The 17,109-nt window shown below is 40.1% G+C and overlaps 1 protein-coding gene across 1 annotated transcript; it reads right to left on the bottom strand.

The window, feature by feature from the left end:
• Nucleotides 1–15,497: 15,497 nt before the first annotated feature.
• LOC137249149 (dolichol kinase-like) lies at nucleotides 15,498–16,651 on the bottom strand. The gene has a single exon (XM_067780406.1). It carries the CDS (start codon nucleotides 16,639–16,641, stop codon nucleotides 15,811–15,813), a length of 831 nt encoding a protein of 276 aa, XP_067636507.1. The 5' UTR covers nucleotides 16,642–16,651; the 3' UTR covers nucleotides 15,498–15,810.
• Nucleotides 16,652–17,109: the final 458 nt, after the last annotated feature.

Below are 17,109 nucleotides of genomic sequence, written 5' to 3'. Positions count from 1 at the left end.
TTCAAGATTTTTTTAGTCTACTTATGGAATAAACGATGAGTCCTGCTTTTAGTGTATGAGCCGATGTATCTTTGTTTTAATGGAAAAAACTACTATTCCGTTCCTACTGCCCGTTCCTTTTACCGCATGTAACATCTTAATAAAGCAATTGAGTAACCATGTCCATATTTCTTCTGCGAGAGTTCTGCCCAAACGAATATCAGGTACTTTAATTTAGGCAGATTTATGTTGTCCAATTTTAGAGCGGTATCAAAACCTCCATAAATGACATCAGACGATTAATTAATAAAACGGAGTGGTTTCAGTAAAAACAAGCAATCTTAAAAAACAAATGCAGAAAACATATGCAACAAAAAAAATGGTGCTTAGAGTAACCAGCACTATATACGAGAACTATTAGAATCAAAAAAATTTCACCCATTCTAAAACTTAATATATATTAAAAATATTCCTTATAATTTCCTCTATTGATGGCATCAAATAATTTAATGAGCGTCGCGATAACCTACGAAGAGGTTTAGACTGAGTTTTCTCCTGACTTGCGTTGCGCTCCTTTTAATTTTTCCTTCAAATTGGCGAGACGGCACTTACATATTTCACGCCGACTCCAAACGGCATCTGCAAGCCAGATGAGTTTTCACTGAGAAGCTTTGCATGGCAGAAATACACTCGGAGTGCTTGCCAAATCTCTACAGATGGGCGACTCCGCATGGAAAAACTTTTTTTCAAATTGAAAAACCTTGTTTCTATATTTTTGATGTTGCTTTGCCTGGGAATTGAACCCAGGATCGTCGGTGTTGTAGGCGGAGCACGCTAACACCACACCACGGCGGCCGCTTCGCCATCAACTAAGCTAAGTTCAGATTGTATGCCATATTAACTAAATATTATAATGGATTTTTTTTTTTTGTAATACTTAAGGAATTAAAGGCATTTAGTTAAGATTTATTTTTTTTAATTTATTAATAAATTTGCATATACTCGTAAACTGGCCATGATTTTCTGTCACCTTAATCATCATTTTCAACATCCTCCTCCACAGGAATCTCCAATGCCCCATGACGAACCACAACCACTACTACCACAGCTGCTTTTAACCAAACTAATTGAACCGCATCCACTTGAGCCACAACTGCTCTTGTCACAACCTCCACAGCCCTGTCTTCGTTTTCTAACAACGCGTCCACCTCCAACTGAGCTCGTGCTACCGGAACTTGCACCTCGTCGAATTCTTACTCTTCTTGCATTATTTCCGGCAATTCCGCCAGTATTTCCACCCGTAACTCCACCTGTATTGATATTTCCCGCGGTATTTCCTGCTGTTGCTCCAGGTGCTGTGATCACAACTACATTTCCAGTTGGCACACCTTGAGAATTTACTATCGCAACCAGTGCGACTAAAAAGACGGCTAATAAGAGAAGATATTTTGACATTTTGTTAATTTATTATTACTGAATGTGAGCAACTGATACTGAGGAGACCAAATTCACGGCTATATATATCAATCAAAGTAGTGCAATTGGCCTTCAACTTGAAATGGTTTCTTTAACAAATTTTCAATATTACTGCCTACAGTGAACGCTTTTGAAATATTTATACTTAGTAAATATAAATCTATCTGTTTAAATATTTAGTTGTGGTTCTTTATTTGATTTTATAATATTTCCAAACATTTAAGTAAATTCTTATTTATTTATTAGAACAACTGTTTTGTTATGGAATTTTTTCTACAATTTCATATTTGGTGTGATTATTCATTTAATTTCGTAAAATTTACAAAAGCAAATATTTTGGAACCTTTTTCCAGATCCTAAAACATAGTTAAGCTTTTTGTTCGAATATTTTATTATTTCACAGAAATTCGAAAATCTTCGAATTATATATGTACATATATATTATAAACGAATCGATGCTCATGAAAACTGGTATATGTAATACTCCTATATTGCTAATAGATAATGCTCGCAATATGTTTTGAATTCGAAATCAAAACAAGACAGCCTATAAAATTTTTGTGATTCTAGCACCATAAGTGTGACAAGAAAAAATTAAAATTCAGGTACATTCGATTATTGAATACAAAAACAAAAACGTTTAAACAGCAATATATCGGCGCTCTGATGTTTGGGAATGTACCTAGCCTTTTTTAGCAATATAGGAGTATTACAAATACATATGTAAAAACTAAACATTTGCAATAATCGTAAAAACATTTTGAAGATTTTGTATTTTTTACTTACTTTCATTTAAATCATGTTAAAATCATACGTAAATTAATGCAAATTTCGCATATTTTTTTAAAGAAATTCAGATTTCTTCACTCTCAGCGGGTAAGGGGGCTGAAAGTGTACCCGCGGCAGGTATGCTTGTCGTAATAGGCGACCAAAATAACAAATTGATTCAAAGGGTTGTGTAGCGCAGTGGCTTTCGAAAGCCAACGCAGTTTATAGCTCCTCCCCAATCGCCAACTCACCACCCGCGGCAAATTCTGTCTCTTTAGCAGTCAAGGCTCTGGCGACCCCAAGTTCCCTATGGAAGTAGTCGGTGAGGGGTGGTATGGCCTATAAGGTTTAATATGGTGATATCAAAACGTTCCCGAGATGGCCGGGCTTGTACTCCAATGGTGCTTGTTACTAGAATGTAACGGATCCATATCCGGCAACGTCTATAACACCCCTCAAAATCTTCGCAACAAAAACAAAAACAGCCATTATTTCAAGTTAGCTACATGAGCGAAAACAGAATTATGGCTTCCTTGACTTCTTACTTGTTATCTTTAGCTATAGCCCGATTGCCGCGTGAAACATTTTTTTTTTTAACCGTAGGAAGGATAAGTTAAAGCAAGTTGGTTTGCATTTCTGTTATTATTCAAACTCTACCTGGACATTTTAAAGCCAAGGTTTCCTGGGCTGAATGACGCAACCGACTTTTTATATGTATACAGGATACCAGATGCGCTATGTGGATTTTTTAATGTGCTTACATTAGAGCTTTTCTTGTCTTATTTAAGCCCAGAGATATTGGAATCGGTTCATAGCCAACAAAGTTATAATGCCCGAAAGAGTGCCCAAGGTACAAGAAACCGATTTTTTGCCCATAATTCACTGTTTTGGGGGTGTTCGGGGAAAATATTGTATGTAGTCAGTAATAAAGCAATTTATTAACCAAGTCAATATTTCTTCCACGAGCGTTCTGGCCAAACGAATATCAGGTACCGAAATTTAGACAGTTTTATGCTGTCCATTTTAGAGTAGTATCAAAGACCTCCATAAATGACATCAAACGATTAATTAATCCAACAGAATGGTTTCAGTAAAATCAAATTCCAGGATACAGCAATCCTAAAAAACAATTGGCTCTAAGAAAATGTGCATAAATAAAAATGGCGCCTAGAGAAACCAAACCTATATATAGGAACTATTAGAACCAAAAAGAATTTCACTCATCCTAAAATTTAATATATATTTCAAAATATTCCTTATAATTCCCCCTGTTGATGGCATCAAATAAATAAATGACAGTCGCGATAACCTCCGTAGAGATTTTAGACCAAGCTTTTCTTCGGATTTGCGTTCTGTGGCTTTTAATTTTTCTTAAAAATTGGCAGGACGGCACCTACATGTTTCACGCGGACTCCAACCGGCATCTGCAAGGCAGATGAATTTTCACTGACAAGCTTTGCATGGCACAAATACACTCGGAGTGCTTGCCAAATCATTACCGATGGGCGACCCCGCTTGGAAAAACTTTTATTCAAATTGAAAAAATTTGTTTCTATATTTTTGATGTTGCTTTGCCTGGGAATTGAACCCAGGATCGTCGGTGTGGTAGGCGGGGTACGCTAGCACCACACCACGGCGGCCGCTTCGCCATCAAATAGGCTTTACGGAAAAATTTCTGATGGTATACCATATAAACTAGATATGGATTTTAAACGCATTTAGTAGTGTGATGGTGATGGCAGCGTGCTCCGCCTACGACACCGTATGCCCTAGGTTCACACCCCGGGCAAAGCAACATCAAAATTTTAGAAATAGGGTTTTTCAATTAGAAGAAAATTTTCTAAGCGGGGTCGCTCCTCGGCAGTTTTCGGTAAGCACTCCGAGTGTATTTCTGCCATGAAATGCTCTCAGTGAAAACTCATCTGCCTAGCAGATGCCGTTCGGGGTCGGCATAGAAGATGTAGGTCCCGTTCGGCCAATTTGTAGGAGGAGCACTACGCACTACGCCTTACATTTATTTTTTTTAAAAGATTTTTTTAAGTTTATTTATGAATTTGCATATACTCGTACACTGGCCATGATTTTCTGTCACCTAAATCCTCATTTTCGACATCCTCCTCCACAGGAATCTCCAACGCCCGTTGACGAACCACAACTACTACTACAACAGCTGCTTTTAACCAAACTAATTGAACCGCATCAACCTGAGCCACAACTACTCTTGTCACAACTGCTATTGCCACAACCTCCACAGTTGTTTGTTCTTTTTCTGACAACGCGTCCACCTCCAACTGAGCTCGCGCTACTGGAAGTTGTGCCTCGTCGGATTCTCACTCTTCTCGTATTATTTCCCGTAATTCCGCCGGCAAGTCCTCCCGTATTGGTATTTCCAGCTGTATTTCCCACTGTAGCTCCTGGTGCTATAACTACTACTACAGTTCCGTTGGTCGCAACTTGGGCTCGAACTATCGCCACAAGTGCAATTACAACGATAGTCAAAAAAAAAGGATATTCTTTGGCATTATAATATTTTTAGGTCTTGCGTTGGTTTTTACCAGACTATAAGTGTTAGTATTATAATTTTCTAATTAGTTGCCAAATACTGTAGAATAAGAGCAACTGATATCGATAAAACAAAATATCCAGCTTATCATGGTAGCATTTTTTGGCCTTCAATTTGTAATTGGCTTTTGAGAACAGATGTCTTGAGCTACTGATTCATGTGATTACATATTTAGTAAGTTTTGTTTTAAGATTTATGTACATACGACATGCTCGGAAAATAAAATAATATCTGTATCAATATTTGTTGTTATTTAGGAGTAAGCAAAACACAAAAATGTATCAACATCAAAGCAATTGTTTACCGTCTATTTTTGAAATTTCAGGTTTCAAGTAATGTAGTTATTTTAGTTTAAAAAAAATACTAACTAACTATGTAACCACATGAATCAGTAATTCAGTAAATCTGTTCTCAAAGCCAATTACAAGTTGAAGGCCAAATACTACCATGATAGATATATAAAGCTGGATATTTTTCGTCATCGGACATTGGAGATTCCTGTGGAGGAGGATGTTGAAAATAATAGTGTAAACAGCGCCGGCCGATATTCGGTAGAGGACTAAGGTGACAGAAAATCATGGCCAGTGTACGACTATATGCAAATTTATTAATAAACTTGAAAAAAAATCTTTATTAAATGCGTTTAATTCCTGAAGTACTAAAAACTAAATAGCTTATTTGATGCCGAAGCGGCCGCCCTGGTATGGTGGTAGCGTGCTGTGCCTAGCACACCGACGATCCTGAGTTCAATTCCCAGGCAAAGCAACATGAAAAATATAGAAACAAGTTTTTTAAATTTGAATAAAAGTTTTTCCAAGCGGGGTCGCCCATTGGCAGTTATTTCGCAAGCACTCCGAGTGTATTTCTGCCATGCAAAGTTTGTCAGTGAAAATTCATCTGACTTGCAGATGCCGTTTGGAGTCGGCGTGAAACATGTAGGTGCCGTCCCGGCAATTTGTAGGAAAAATTATAAGGAGCAGGACGGAAATCGGAAGAAAAGCTCCGTTTAATTTCTTCGGAGGTTATCGCGCCTCTCATTATTATTTGATGACATCAATGGAGGAAATTATAAGGAATATTTTGAAATATATATTAAATTTTAGAATGGGTGAAATTTTTTTTGATTCCAATAGTTTCTATATATAGGTTTGGTTGCTCTAGGCGCCATTTTTCTTTATGCACATTTTCTTAGAACCAATTGTTTTTTAAGATTGCTGTATCCTGAAATTGTTTTTACTGAAACCATTCGGTTAGATTAATTAATCCTTTGATGTCAGTTATAGAGGTTTTTGATACCACTCAAAATTCGACAGGAATAATAAAGAAAGAGAACGGGAAATGGACACGTAATAGTGAGGAATCCCTTGATGAGCTTTTCGATACACATTTCCCATCAGGAGATTATTTAGAAGAGCCAACAGACAGCACTCCCACTTCGATCACGGAGCGAGTAGTGCCGAGCTTGGTGAGCGATACCAAGATCGAATGGGCGGTGAAGACGATTTCTAAGTTTAAATCGCCGGGCCCAGATGGTATGTTCCCGGCCATGCTACAAGTTACAAGTAGAGCGATCGTGGAATGGCTGAAAATAATATTCGATGGGTGAATAAGACTGAACCATGTATCGCACTCTTGGAGAACTGCTCGTGTTGCTCTCCTACAAAAAAAACGGGGAAGATCGGTCACGTGTATTTCAAAGACAAAAGGCCCAATAGCTTAACATCATTTCTGCTCAAATTCTTTGAGAGGATGATAAATTTGTACATAAAGTCCAACGTGGAAACGTACACCAAAGGCAAGTCGATAGAAACCGCATTGCATAGGGTTGTAATAATCATAGATAAAGCCCTGAAATATAAAGAATATGACCTAGGAGTCTTCTTAGGCATTGCCGCGGTTTTCAAAAATGTTTCTAAATTGGCGATTATGCATGGTATTAATTATATTAAAGTACTCCAGCCTTAACTAGATCGATCGGCTGCATGTTAAATTGCAAGAAGATTACATCACCATTGGGATTGTACGAGGCCACGAAATCAGTGGACAGGGGCACGCCGAACGGAGGGGTGCTATCACCTCTGCTGTGAACGGTAGTCATCAACCAACTACTCAGGTTATTCGATGAGGGACTTACGGCTTACGCAGTTGACGTTGCAATTGTAATAAGGTGAAAGTGCCTTCCAACGATTAGCTCTTTGATGGATCGGGCGCTTCTGGATATTCATACCTGGGCATCTAATGTCGGTTTGACAGTCAATGCGGAGAAGACGGATATGGTCTTGTTTACAAAGAGGTGCAAGGTCCCAAATGGACCAGGCCTAAGTTAGGGGGGGTGACCTTATAAGAGAAACCTTGCACAAAATATCTAGGAATCATCCTAGACGGTAAGCTGTCTTGGAAGCTCAACGTGGAGTAGAGGGTGAAAAAGGCCTTAGCGACACTCTACGCATATAAAAGAATGCTGTGGTGTACGTGGGGCTTATCGCCCTCTCTCTCATTGGGTTTTTACAACGATTGTAAGCCGTATTCTCTACTATGGAGTTCTTGTTTGGTGGAAAACGACACAAAAAACAACATACCTCAAAATATTATACGGGGTATGCTGATTATCGATGCTTAGCATTACAGGAGCCCTGAAAACAACTCCGACGGCTGCACTGTAGCAAAGAACATAGCGTTAGCAACTGCAACCAGGCTCGGTGCCTCGGTGCAGCATGAGCGTCGACGATACGGCCATAGTAGTATAGCGTCATCAATCACAAGACGATCAGACTACCTGATTCCCTATCTGCGCTTCCAGGGAGTCTTTAAGGCCACAACAGAGGTGGATGGTTGGTTAAAGGATGCTCAAATGGCGGGCAGTATCTGGAGAGAATCAGGACAGGGAGAAGCAGACAACTAATTTGGGTCCCAGGGCATATGGGAATAGATGGGAATAAAAAAAGCAAATGAAATAGCAAAAAGGGAAAGTCAAAATACCTGGGAAGTCACGCCATTTTTTTAGTAGATCTCGAAGATCTTAGAATGACTGCATACAATATTTTCACCGAACAACCCCAAAATGGTGAGTTGTGAGCAAAAAATCGGTGTATCGTACCTTGGACATTCTTTCGGGCCGATAACTTTGTTGGCTATGAACCTACTTTCAGTTTCTCTTCGGTTCAAATAGGACAAGATTAAGACCTCTTTAACGAAAAAGCTCTCATGTAAGGACATTAAAAAATCCGCATAGTGGTATTCAGCTCAGGAAGCCTTGTAGTTAACTTGAATTAATGGCTGTTTTTTGTTGTAGTTGCGATAAAAGCACTACTCAAAGGTTTTGGTGGGTGTTATAGATGATGGTCCCGTGCCGGATATAGATCCGGTATGTTCTGGTAAGAAGCACCATTAGGGCACAAGCCCGACCATCTCGAGAACGTTTTGATATGACCATATTAAACCTTATAGGCCATCCCCCTCCCCCCACTACTCCCATTTGCCACGGGTAGGTGAGGTTGGTGATTGGAGAGGAGCTATAAAATGCGCTGCCTTGAATCAATTGGGTATTTTATTCGCCTATTACGACAATCGTACTTACCGCAATTATACTCTAAGCCCCCTCACCCGCTGATAGTAGACAAATCGGAATTTGTTTTGATAAAATATGCGAAATTTTCATTAATTTACGTATGATTTTAACATGATTTAAATGCAAAAATTTGCGATTGCAATAATTGTAAAAACATGTTGAGCTTTCATGAGCATCGATTATTTTATAATATATATGGGGTATTCCATCCCATTTCGTCCAATTTTGAACCCGACCCCTTTAGAATTGGTTGAAAGTTTTTCTTCTTTTTCTAGCTTACGAAAGACGTTGTTTAGGCCCAAGGCCTAACTTTTACTTGATTGACGGCGCCCCTCCCTAACGTTTTAATAAGATTTCCAGCCACCCACACTCACGCCGCATTTGTGTGCATGCATGCGTATGAAACGCATGCATGTGTGTGTGCAGGTTGTCAGCACCCATGCACGTATATGTGGGGGCTGTTGTGTGTGTGGCTTTTTTCCCCTCCTTAATACCAGAGGACCTTTTCGCGGCTTAGCGGTTGTCCTCAACGGCACAACCGGTCTCTTTTTCGATTGACCGCCAAGCAGTTCACATCGCCCAGGATCACCATCGTCCAGTTATACACAAAGGTAATATTGTATCCTCTTTTACATTTCCACACACTCAAATTAAATATTATTTTATAACGAGGAATTCCTCTTTGTGTACTTATTTATTTCTTTTTGAGTGAACCTTCCCGAGATCGACCCTTGTGCGCCTGCCCACTGCCGGTTTACGACGCACTCAGGCCGAACATTGGTCCTTACTCCCCGAAAAAGGAACTAAAAGCACCTACAAATTACAGTCCACAACGCAGCACAATTTTGCCTACTAGACAATTTGCCGAAGGATTTTGTCAAAAAAAAAATTTATTTGCCACCAAAAATCGACAAGGAAAAAGTTGGAGGTTTACATTGTACATAGGTGACCAGAGCCACAGCATATTTGCCAACCACAGCACAGCACAATCAACTTTTCCAGCACAAAAACCGATAAGAAGTAAGTGTTATATTTCTTGCCACTTTTTTTTTGAGTGTTGTTTTTTTTTGCAAAATAAAGAAAAAAAAAAAACCCGTGTAGTGCGCGAAAAATTAAAATCAAAAAAAGAAGTGAAAAAGTGAAGTTATTTAGTGAGCACCATTTTTCCTTCCAATTTCAAAAATTAAATCACTTGGTTTATTAATTTTATTTCGATCCTTGTGATTATCTGGTCTATCCCCCCACCAGTGGTAAGGTTTTCCAGACACAACACAAGGAAGAGGGTTACCTAACCTCATTTTCCGCACCATACTAAATAGTTTTGTGTTGTTGTGTTTTTGCACATCACAAACACGAAATTGAGTTCAATTTAATTAATTAATCCGGTGCTCACTTCACTTTTTAAACACTATTTACACTTTTTTTTTGCGCTTGTTTTGCAATATCGCACGCATTTTTTCACTTTTTCAAAAATACACCTATTATCTGTGGAGGTGGCGAGTGGTCCCCCTTTTTTTGTTGTTGCCGCTGAGACAAAGTCTGTAAATTAAACCTTTTGCGGTTGTCGCTGCTGTAACAAAAAGTCCATAAAGTAAACCCTTTTCGTTGTCGCTACTCTGACAAATTCTGCAATAAACAAAATAAATAATAAACTTCGAATTTCAGTAGTGTTTATTTACGGCTGGGCAGGTATTTTTACTCTAAAGCGTTCCATTTCTATAATCGGCAATTTTCTCGTTAATAAACGTAAATAAAACAATGGAAACCTACATCCGTTTAGCAGAATCAATCGCAGAGTTTGATAAAGATTACAGCCTTATTCCGGAGAGCGACCATAGCAAACACACCCTTGCAATACAGCAGGAAGAGTTGCGGCTCTTGTGGAAGAAGGTAAAGTCTGCGTTTGATTCGCTATTGGGATCTGATGAGGTGTCAGCGGATGACGTTATGGCGATCAGAAAGAAGCAAAAGGCAGCATACGCAATCTACGTGCGATGTTCAGCGTCTATATCTGCTGAGGCAGAAAAATACAAGAAGGATGAAAAGAACGTCAACCCTGAGCAAGAACCTCATGGGCATAAAATTCGCCTCCCTGCTTGCGATACGGAAGTTTTTAAAGGGGATTATCTGTCTTGGCCAACTTTTCGCGATCTTTTCACGGCAATTTATATAAACAATTCCAGCTTGAAAGGGGTGGAAAAGTTATTCCATCTCAACAACAAAACGCAGGGCGAAGCAAAAGATATCGTTAAAAAATGCCCCCTCACAAATGAAGGTTTCGAGATGGCCTGGAAAAACTTGTGTGAAAGATACGAAAACAAACGTATCTTAGTTAACACACAACTACAAATTTTATTTAACTTAAAAAAGGTAGAAAGTGAGTGTGGCAGTTCAATAAAAAAGCTGCAAAATGATATAAATAATTGTATTTCTTCCCTCAAATGCCACAAAATTGACACTTCCAATTGGGATGCAATCCTGACCTATCTATGCTCAACCAAGTTACCAGAGAGCACGCTGGCTCTTTGGGAGCAAAGTATAGACCATAAAATGGATATATCCAAGTGGGAGGATATGGATAAATTCCTGTCTAATCGGTTCCAGACACTTGAAACAGTGTCTGGTTTTACAGGGCATGCCACTTCGAAAGTGCAAAAACCAAACGCGTCGCGACAATCAACGGAAACCCCTACGAAAAGACTTGGTGCTTTTCAAACGAAAGTATCCAAGCAAACAATAAAATCAATTTGTAAAATGTGTAAATCCCCTGAACACAGATTACGCAACTGTTCACGCTTCTGCGACTTAACCCCAGTAGAAAGGATTAAATTTATAAAAGCCACAAGTGGCTGCCTGAATTGCTTATCCCCAGGACACACCGTGACGAAGTGCACCAGTTCCTACAACTGTTCCAAATGCCACTCTCGTCACCACACGCTCCTGCATGCGGATACATCTCAGCACACGGCTGTACGCAATCCTTTCAAAGATGCGGATAATAGCCCAACAACTTCGGCACAGGCGCGACAATCTGCGAACCAGAATGTAAAATCCTGTCATGCCAATTCCAGCACAGGCGTGCTATTAGGAACTGCACGCGTACACATTCGCCATAATGGTACCGACTTCTCCGCACGGGCATTAATTGATTCAGGGTCTGAATGTTCCTTTATAACTGAAAGACTGAAACGCAGAATCAATTTGCCAGCGAGAAAAATGCATGCCCAAGTTTCAGGCATCACAAATTCGGTGTCAGCCCAGGTGAAAGAAGCATCCAAAATTGAATTACGTTCACCAGTGGATGCCTGCTTCAGCCTGACTACACCCGTTCTAGTCCTAGCCAAACTCACTGGGAATCTTCCATCCTGCCATATCAACGTCATGACTATGCAGGCATTCCCAGACTTGGTTTTGGCAGACAAGAGGTTCTACATCAACGAAGATGTAGACCTCATACTTGGAGGAGACATATATCCCCAAATTATACTGAGTGGTCTGAAAAAGAATGTACTAAATACACTTTTGGCCCAAGAGACAGTGTTCGGTTGGATACTAACCGGTCGCATCGAAGCACCGAGTCCGACGAAGAGCATCATGTCATTCTACAACGAGGTTGCGTTGGACAACCAATTAAAAGCTTTCTGGGAGGTAGAAAATGTTCCCAAAAACAAAATGCTTAATGAAGAAGAAAGGTATTGTGAACAATTATTCAAGGACACAACAAAACGTGATGAAAGTGGAAGATATACAGTCTCGCTACCATTCAGGCAGGATTACCCTGAGAATATTAAATTAGGACCGTCCCTAAAGCGCGCATGTTCACAATTCTTCAGAAATGAGGGGCGATTACTAAAAAACCAAGAGTTAGGGAAAGAATATGTTCGAGTGTTATCCGAATACGAAACGCTTGGACATATGAGAAAAATTAAAAATAATGTACCATCCGACGATTCGGATAATTATTTCCTGCCCCACCACGCCGTTGTAAAGGCGGAAAGTACCACTACCAAGGTGCGCGTCGTCTTCAACGCGTCAAGTCCGACAGCAAATGGCATTAGTCTAAACGACATACTCCACCCAGGTCCAGTACTCCAAGCAGACTTGCCTATTTTAATTTTACGTTGGCGACTGTATCGCTTTGTCTTTAATAGTGACATAGAAAAGATGTATAGGCAAATTTGGGTGACCGATAATCACGCCAAATTTCAAAGAATTGTCCATCGAACATCCCCCAACGAACCCATCAGTCTTTACGAACTAAAGACTGTCACATTTGGTGTAAACTGCGCCCCCTACCTTGCGATACGGTCACTTCTACAATTGGCTAATGATGTAGAAAATACCCACCCAATAGCATCGGGTATATTACGCGAAAGTATGTATGTCGACGACGTTTTATCTGGAGGGCATACAATAGCGTCAACTATCAAAGCAAGGAACGAGATTCGCGAAGCATTACACTCAGCTGGCTTTCCATTGCGCAAGTGGACATCCAATTGTGAGGAAGTCCTTCAGGACATCCCCAAAACGGATTTGCTCAGCGAGGACTTCCTAGCGTTTGAAGAGGCTAGCTCGGTGAAGGCACTCGGAATACGATGGAACGCGCATTCAGACATGTTTTACTTCACCGCAGGAGTTTTAGAGAAGGGCGAGAACATCACCAAACGCGCAATCCTATCCGCTATAGCCAAACTTTTCGACCCTTTAGGCTGGCTTGCACCAATGGTCATAGTAGCAAAAATATTAATGCAGAATATTTGGTTAGAAGGCACCGGATGGGATGAGCCTGTCTCACCAAATACATTAGAACGGTGGAAAACCTTCACCCAACACTATGGCGAAATAGATAACATACGGATACCGCGGTGGGTAAATTTTTCCCCGGAAGGCGAAATAGAAATCCACGGCTTCTGTGACGCTTCCGAGAAAGCATATGCTGCAGCGATATATATGCGCGTAAAAAGAGACGATCAGTTTTTCATTCACTTACTCTTAGCAAAAACCAGAGTAGCTCCAGTGAAAACCATCTCGCTACCACGTTTAGAACTCTGCGGCGCCGTGCTTCTCGCAGAAATGATGGAATCAATATTCCGAAATATTCATTTGGGACCCGTAAAAGTTCACCTCTGGACGGATTCAACCATCGTACTCGCATGGATAAGAAAGCCGCCCTGTTCCTGGTCAACCTTCGTCGCACACCGAGTCACTAAGATCATCGATATGGTCGGTAGCAAGGACTGGCTTCACGTGGACTCGGAATCTAATCCAGCGGATCTAGGAAGCAGAGGACTACTTGCATCAGAGTTGACCAACAATTCGTTGTGGTGGCAGGGACCTTCTTGGCTGCAAGAAGACAATTCCCACTGGCCAGCACAAGAGACCGAATACAAAACGTCCGTTGAGGAGAAGAGGGCACAAACATATGCCACGACAAGGGTAGATCATGTAGAGATTCTCGACCGTTTTTCAAATTTACCCAGGGCTTTAAAGGTTCTTTCCTATGTTAGGAGATTTTATAAACGAACTCACCCAAAAACTAAAGCAATGTTCCACGAAAGGTCGTGCATAATCTCAGCCGATGAGATTAAGGCAACGACTCAAGCATTAATACGAGTCTGCCAGAAACAATTTTACGGGACAGAATATTTAAAATTGAAAAATAGGGAACCTATCGATCGAAAGAGTGAAATACTGTCACTCAACCCATATATCGACAAAGATGATATTATTAGAACAGGGGGCGTCTAGGGGCTTCAAAGGACATGTCATACAATGAGCGTCATCCGATCATCTTGCCGTACAATTGTAGGCTGTCTCGCCTTACAGTTATGATGGCTCATCATGACTCCCTTCATGGCGAGAACCAGCTCATGCTCCGTCTTATCCGAACCCAATACTGGAAGGTGGAATAACTATCCGAACTTCAAAAACGAGTGAAGTGGAAGCATCCCAAAGAAAATATAAAAGTGGGAGATCTCGCTGTCCTCAAAGAGGACAACTTATCTCCCAACGAGTGGAGGCTAGGTAGAGTCGTCGACGTACACCTCGGAGAAGATAACCGAGTACGTGTAGTCGACCTCATAACCGAGAAGGGTCAAGTCAGACGACCTTTGGTCAAACTGATCCTTCTTCCCACGGAGATAGATTGTGCGAGGACCAAAAGCTTCGCTTAACAATCCCCCCCGTGCCTCCACATCCCTCCGTTCAAAAAAAAAAAAAAAAATATCCCACTCACTCGTTCTCCCATAACGAGTATACCAGAAAAGCCTTTACGCAGACCCTCGGTCTGCCACAGAAAACAAAGGCACTCGGCCCATAATTTTTTTTAAATTTTCAAAATTTCAAAACCCAGCGCTCGCCCACCGAGGCCAATCAACCACCCTAATGCAGATCCCCATCTGCCACAAAACAATTATTTTTCATTTTCAAAATCAAACCCACAATTCACCCGCTCTCCCAGAGCGAGGACCGCAAATCAACCCAACTTCACCCGCTCACCACGAGCGAGGATGACAGACCACCTACACACTCGGCCAAAGGCGCGAGACAAACAAAATGTATGTTTACATGAATCCGAAATCGTAAAGTTTTCGTGGTGACACTGATGAAGGTTCATCTTCAGAAAGTCTTCCAAGCACCAAGCGAGACCGACCGGATTTTTTCATTCTAGTAGGCATTCAACAAAGCAATGATGCGGTAATTAAGAAGTTTGTATTTTGCATCGACGTTCGATTTCGATTAGGGCTTAAGGTAGAAAACTTGGCGAAATAGTTCATTACGCCCCTGTGAAATGGGCATAAAACTCATTATTCAATCAACAAGATAGCCAGAAAAGATTCAGAAGCCGAACATTGAAAATGATTCAAAACTTTCGATCATCTACAGTAACCACAGTAGACTCAAGTATGATTCCACCATGTGGGATTGGCAAACTTTCTCTATTCAGTTTTTGTTTTTTTTTGGACATAACGAGGAGTCATATCAAAAAATTGTTCAAAACTAGCCCTGTTGTTTAAATTATATGATAACTCATTATTTGGTCAGAAAGAGTAATCAAATTGTATTTATATGTAGGGAAATTCAAAATTTAATCATCTAAATGCTGAGTGGGTTGTATATTCATTCCATTATTCCAATAAGTTTTCTCATAAATATATGGTTTGAAAAGTGGTAGAATATACAGTAAACAATAACTAGGATAATTCATCTGAAAATCAAATATTAGTGCTCGTTATATCGTACTTTACAACAGTAAGCAGTACATTTTTACTTATTGATGTATTAAGATGTTATTGATAAAAATCTATCATAAATGTGATTTTAAATAACACAGCCCCTTATGCATACAAATACAAACGGTTTATAAAGCTTTTTAAAGTGGTATTTCAATGTTAGGGTAAGAATTTGGGGTTCTCTATTATATTAGGGTGACGATATAAAAAATTGATTGGTAAATTTAAATTATATTTACAATTGTATAAAAAATAATTGGCAATGTTAAGTTATCTATTTGATCGGTATTCGCTTCAACTAAAGCAGTTGCAATAGTTGCAACTGCTATCACAAACGATTTAAACAGAGTCAGATTTGTAAAACCAAAACAGTTCAGGCATAATATGGACGATAGCGTTGCGAGAACAAAAGCCAAAGTTCCTTCCAGTGATTTTTTTGAGTTACTCCACTTGATGCGACCAAATTTCGAACCGATCACACTTGCAGCTGTATCTCCAAATCCAATTGTAAGAATACCCGAGAAAAGAGGGACAATTCGATTAGTGTAACTAGATGTGTTGTCTTGGTAGCAAGGGCATGGGCTTATCCATAAAGGCAATGAACAACCAATAAGCAGGCAAAATGGCGTTAAGGCGAATACTCCCGCATCTTTTTCGTCAGAGAAGGATGCAAAGGCGTTGCGTAAATGCACATCCAATGGTGGTATATTACATATACGAACTAATTCAAAAACTGTAATAAGAGCCAATGCCACGCCAGATGCAATGTAAAGGAAATCGCATTGATACAGTAATCCAGGTACGTAGACTATTACAATAAGCAAATGAAATAGTTTGCGAACTCGTGTGGATGCCTTTCCCTGACTTTGCTTTCGCCCCCATACTATAACAACCGTTAAAGCAACCAGAGCTACATAGAACATAATTATTTTTATCCTAACTTCGTCTTTTCGTATAAATTTAAGTAGCGCAATTATAGGAATTGGTTTCGTAATTGGTGTGCACGTAACACCTATAGCCAATAATAGCATTAATATATAAAAGTAGATTTTCATACGAAATACATTGGCAACAGCATGTTTAGGCCCAAGGCCTAACTTTTACTTGATTGACGGCGCCCCTCCCTAACGTTTTAATAAGATTTCCAGCCACCCACACTCACGCCGCATTTGTGTGCATGCATGCACATGCATGCGTTTCATACGCATGCATGTGTGTGTGCAGGTTGTCAGCACCCATGCACGTATATGTGGGGGCTGTTGTGTGTGTGGCTTTTTTCCCCTCCTTAATACCAGAGGACCTTTTCGCGGCTTAGCGGTTGTCCTCAACGGCACAACCGGTCTCTTTTTCGATTGACCGCCAAGCAGTTCACATCGCCCAGGATCACCATCGTCCAGTTATACACAAAGGTAATATTGTATCCTCTTTTACATTTCCACACACTCAAATTAAATATTATTTTATAACGAGGAATTCCTCTTTGTGTACTTATTTATTTCTTTTTGAGTGAACCTTCCCGAGAT

The sequence above is a fragment of the Eurosta solidaginis genome, chromosome 4 (genome assembly GCF_040869045.1).
Source record: "Eurosta solidaginis isolate ZX-2024a chromosome 4, ASM4086904v1, whole genome shotgun sequence".
NCBI classification, from domain to species: domain Eukaryota; kingdom Metazoa; phylum Arthropoda; class Insecta; order Diptera; family Tephritidae; genus Eurosta; species Eurosta solidaginis.
Note: the sequence above shows the minus strand (reverse complement) of the source record. Positions and strands in the feature narration are given on the sequence as shown.

Excerpts from the sequence above, each read along its gene's own strand:
- LOC137249149 (XM_067780406.1), bottom strand. The coding sequence starts at position 16,641 with ATGAAAATCTACTTTTATATATTAATGCTATTATTGGCTATAGGTGTT.